Source organism: Caenorhabditis briggsae, assembly GCF_000004555.2.
Source record: "Caenorhabditis briggsae AF16 supercontig from assembly CB4, cb25.NA_333, whole genome shotgun sequence".
Lineage (NCBI taxonomy): Eukaryota > Metazoa > Nematoda > Chromadorea > Rhabditida > Rhabditidae > Caenorhabditis > Caenorhabditis briggsae.
In genome coordinates, this window is record NW_025543194.1 from 1 (window position 1) to 3,561 (window position 3,561).

Here is a 3,561-nt window from a genome sequence, read left to right on the forward strand (position 1 = left end):
CTGAAAATGAAACTGGAAGCTCGATGTTCGACTAAAAATGAGCTTAAATGACCTAAAATGAGTCTAGAAATTTGGAATTTTGGCTGAAAATGAGCCTAGAAGGCCGATTGCTCAGCTTAAAAAGCAATGTTTTTTTGTCATGAACAGTTGTCATTTTTTGGCGATTTTTCACGACGTTTTTTCAAATGTTTCAACGTTCAGGATGACAAAACAACGACGACGTCAACTAGCACCGCAAAGCCGCCTTCAGAATCCGCAGAAGCATCAAAACCGACGACGACGACGACGTCGTCATCTGGAGACGCGTCAGCTGCTCAGCAGGACGCTCTACAGACGCCGTCTACACCGAAAAAGAACAAGAAGGACAAGAAGAAGGAGAAGAAGAAGGAGGCGAAACAGACGCCACTCGGGAATAACAAGTTTTCGGCGTTGCTCAATGTTGATGCTTAGAATTTGTTGAGAAATTTCCAGATTTTTCTAGAAAATTTGAGCTTTTTTGAGGTTTTTTGAGTCAAAATGGCTGAAAAATGACGATTTTTGCCCCCTTTTTTAAACTAAAAACCGCTAAAAATGCACCAAATTGACCAAAAATAGTCGAATTGCTCAGCTTTAAATTTTCAACCGAAATTGTTGGATTTTTCTTGATTTTTCTAAAAATGCCTGGAATTTTCCATTTTTTGCCTATTTGGTTTATGGGGTCTCTAACCCTCATTTTTTTGGCTGAAAATCTGGAAAAATCTGAAACTTTTAAGCCGAAAATCTGGAATTTTTTTTTGCAAGTTTTCGGCTGAAAACCTGGAAATTTTGACCCAAAAACCCTTGGCTGAATTTTTCGCTGAATTGTTTTGAAAATTTTTTTTCAGATTTTTGGGCTGAAAATTTCAGATTTTCAGCCCTATTTTTCTGTATAGGCACTGATTAATTATTTTTTTTTCATCATTTTTGAGGGATTTTTCCCTAAAAAAAGTGCAATTTTCCATTTTTTTTTTGTGTTTTCGTGTTAAATGTACTAGCTCCGCCCACTCTTGGCTCCGCCCACCCCACATTTTTTGTCCCACACAGAAGAATTCCACAGTTTTTGTTCGTTCTCAGGTCAATCGATTTTTGTAGTTCCAGAACAATGTTTTTTTTTAGTTTTTCAGATGTTTTGGAAATTCTGGAAATCTGGAAATTTTGGAATTTTCAAAAAAAAAATTTTTTTTTGGAAATTTCGAATTTTTCGATTTCTGGAAAATTCTGAAAATTTGAAAAAAATTTTTTTTGAAACCCAAACATTATTATTATTATTGTCCTAATTTCTCTAATCTCTCTTCTCTCTCTCTCTCTCCATCATTCTCAACCTCCTCCAATTAATCGTAATTAAAGCGAGTATATATTCTAAAGCCCCGCCCCCTTTTTTGTTAAAAAATCGTCGTTCCAAAAAAGTCGAAAAATTCTGCCTCCTCACCTTTTTCTGATTTTTTTCTCAAGCCCCCTCTTAAGCCCCGCCCCCTTTTATGAATGTTCCTCTTAAATTATGGTACCTCTCCAATTGTATGTGTTTATTTACGCGTTTCTTTTGTTTTTTTGGTAGATATGAATATGGTGTGACGATTGTCGCTTTTTTGAATTCTTGGGGACATCTGGATGGATAGACAGACAGACAGAGTTTTTGAAAAAATTCAAATTTTTGAAAGTTCGAAAAATTCTGAAAATTGGCAATGAAATTCAAAAATTCAGAAATTCAGGAGTTCAGAAAATTCAGGAATTCAGAAAATTTAGAAATTCAGAAATTCAAAAGATCTGAAACTCAGAAATTCAAAAATCCAAAAAATCAGAAATTCAGAAATTTAGAAATTCAGAAATTCAAAAATTCAGAAATTCAGAAATTCAGAAATTCAGAAATTTAGAAATTCAGAAATTCAAAAATCCAGAAATTCAGAAATTCAGAAAATCCAAAAGATCAGAAATTCAGAAAATTGAAATTTTTAGAATTTCATTCTGAATTTCAAAAGTATCTCGTTTAGAGAATTTTTCAACCTCCAATTTGAATTTTTAAAAAATATTGATTTTGAAGAAAGGTACAGCTAATTTAGGGACTCTTTAATTTTAAAAAATTCAAAAAAAAACTTTTTTTGGAATTTTTCATATTTTCGTGATTTTTTTTTAATTTTTCAATTTAGTCAAATTTGCTGATATTGACAAAAATCTCATTTTCGAACAAGAAAACTGAAAAATGTCTAGAATTTTGAAAAAAAATATATTTTTCAAAAATTTTTCACAAAAAAATGTTTTTTGGGACTTATATGTTATATTGTTTCGTAGAACTTTTCATGATCTACATTTCCCAATTTGAATTTTCTCAAAATATTGATTTTGAAGAAAGTTACAGCTAATTTTAGTGACTCGAATCTTGTAAACGAGGTCAGGTAAGCTCAAGGGCTCGAGCTGGACCCCTGATAACTGATAATATGTAGAATTTTACACCATTTTGTAGAGCTTCTTAAGATCTACATTTTCCAGTTTGAATTGTTGAAAAATATTGAGTTTGAAGAAAGTTACAGCTAATTTTAGTGACTCGAATCTTGTAAACGAGGTCAGGTAAGCTCAAGGGCTCGAGCTGGACCCCTGATAACTGATAATATGTAGAATTTTACACCATTTTGTAGAGCTTCTTAAGATCTACATTTTCCAGTTTGAATTGTTAAAAAATATTGAGTTTGAAGAAAGTTACAGCTAATTTTAGTGACTCGAATCTTGTAGTTCCATGAAACGAGGTCAGGTAAGCTCAAGCGCTCGAGCTGAACCCCTGATAACTGATAATATGTAGAATTTTACACCATTTTGTAGAGCTCCTAAAGATCTACATTTTCCAATTTGATTTGTTGAAAAATATTGAGTTTGAAGAAAGTTACAGCTAATTTTAGTGACTCGAATCTTGTAAACGAGGTCAGGTAAGCTCAAGGGCTCGAGCTGGACCCCTGATAACTGATAATATGTAGAATTTTACACCATTTTGTAGAGCTTCTTAAGATCTACATTTTCCAGTTTGAATTGTTAAAAAATATTGAGTTTGAAGAAAGTTACAGCTAATTTTAGTGACTCGAATCTTGTAGTTCCATGAAACGAGGTCAGGTAAGCTCAAGCGCTCGAGCTGAACCCCTGATAACTGATAATATGTAGAATTTTACACCATTTTGTAGAGCTCTTAAAGATCTACATTTTCCAATTTGATTTGTTGAAAAATATTGAGTTTGAAGAAAGTTACAGCTAATTTTAGTGACTCGAATCTTGTAAACGAGGTCAGGTAAGCTCAAGGGCTCGAGCTGGACCCCTGATAACTGATAATATGTAGAATTTTACACCATTTTGTAGAGCTTCTTAAGATCTACATTTTCCAGTTTGAATTGTTAAAAAATATTGAGTTTGAAGAAAGTTACAGCTAATTTTAGTGACTCGAATCTTGTAGTTCCATGAAACGAGGTCAGGTAAGCTCAAGCGCTCGAGCTGAACCCCTGATAACTGATAATATGTAGAATTTTACACCATTTTGTAGAGCTCCTAAAGATCTACATTTTCCAA

At 33.1% G+C, this 3,561-nt stretch overlaps 1 protein-coding gene across 1 annotated transcript; it reads left to right on the forward strand.

Annotated features, from left to right (window-relative positions):
- Positions 1–201: 201 nt before the first annotated feature.
- Positions 202–450, forward strand: CBG25011 (the record flags this gene model as incomplete). The annotated part of the gene is made up of 1 exon (XM_002648610.1): positions 202–450. A coding segment is annotated over one exon (249 nt), but the record flags the coding sequence as incomplete, so codon positions are not given.
- Between the last annotated feature and the right edge of the window lie 3,111 nt (positions 451–3,561).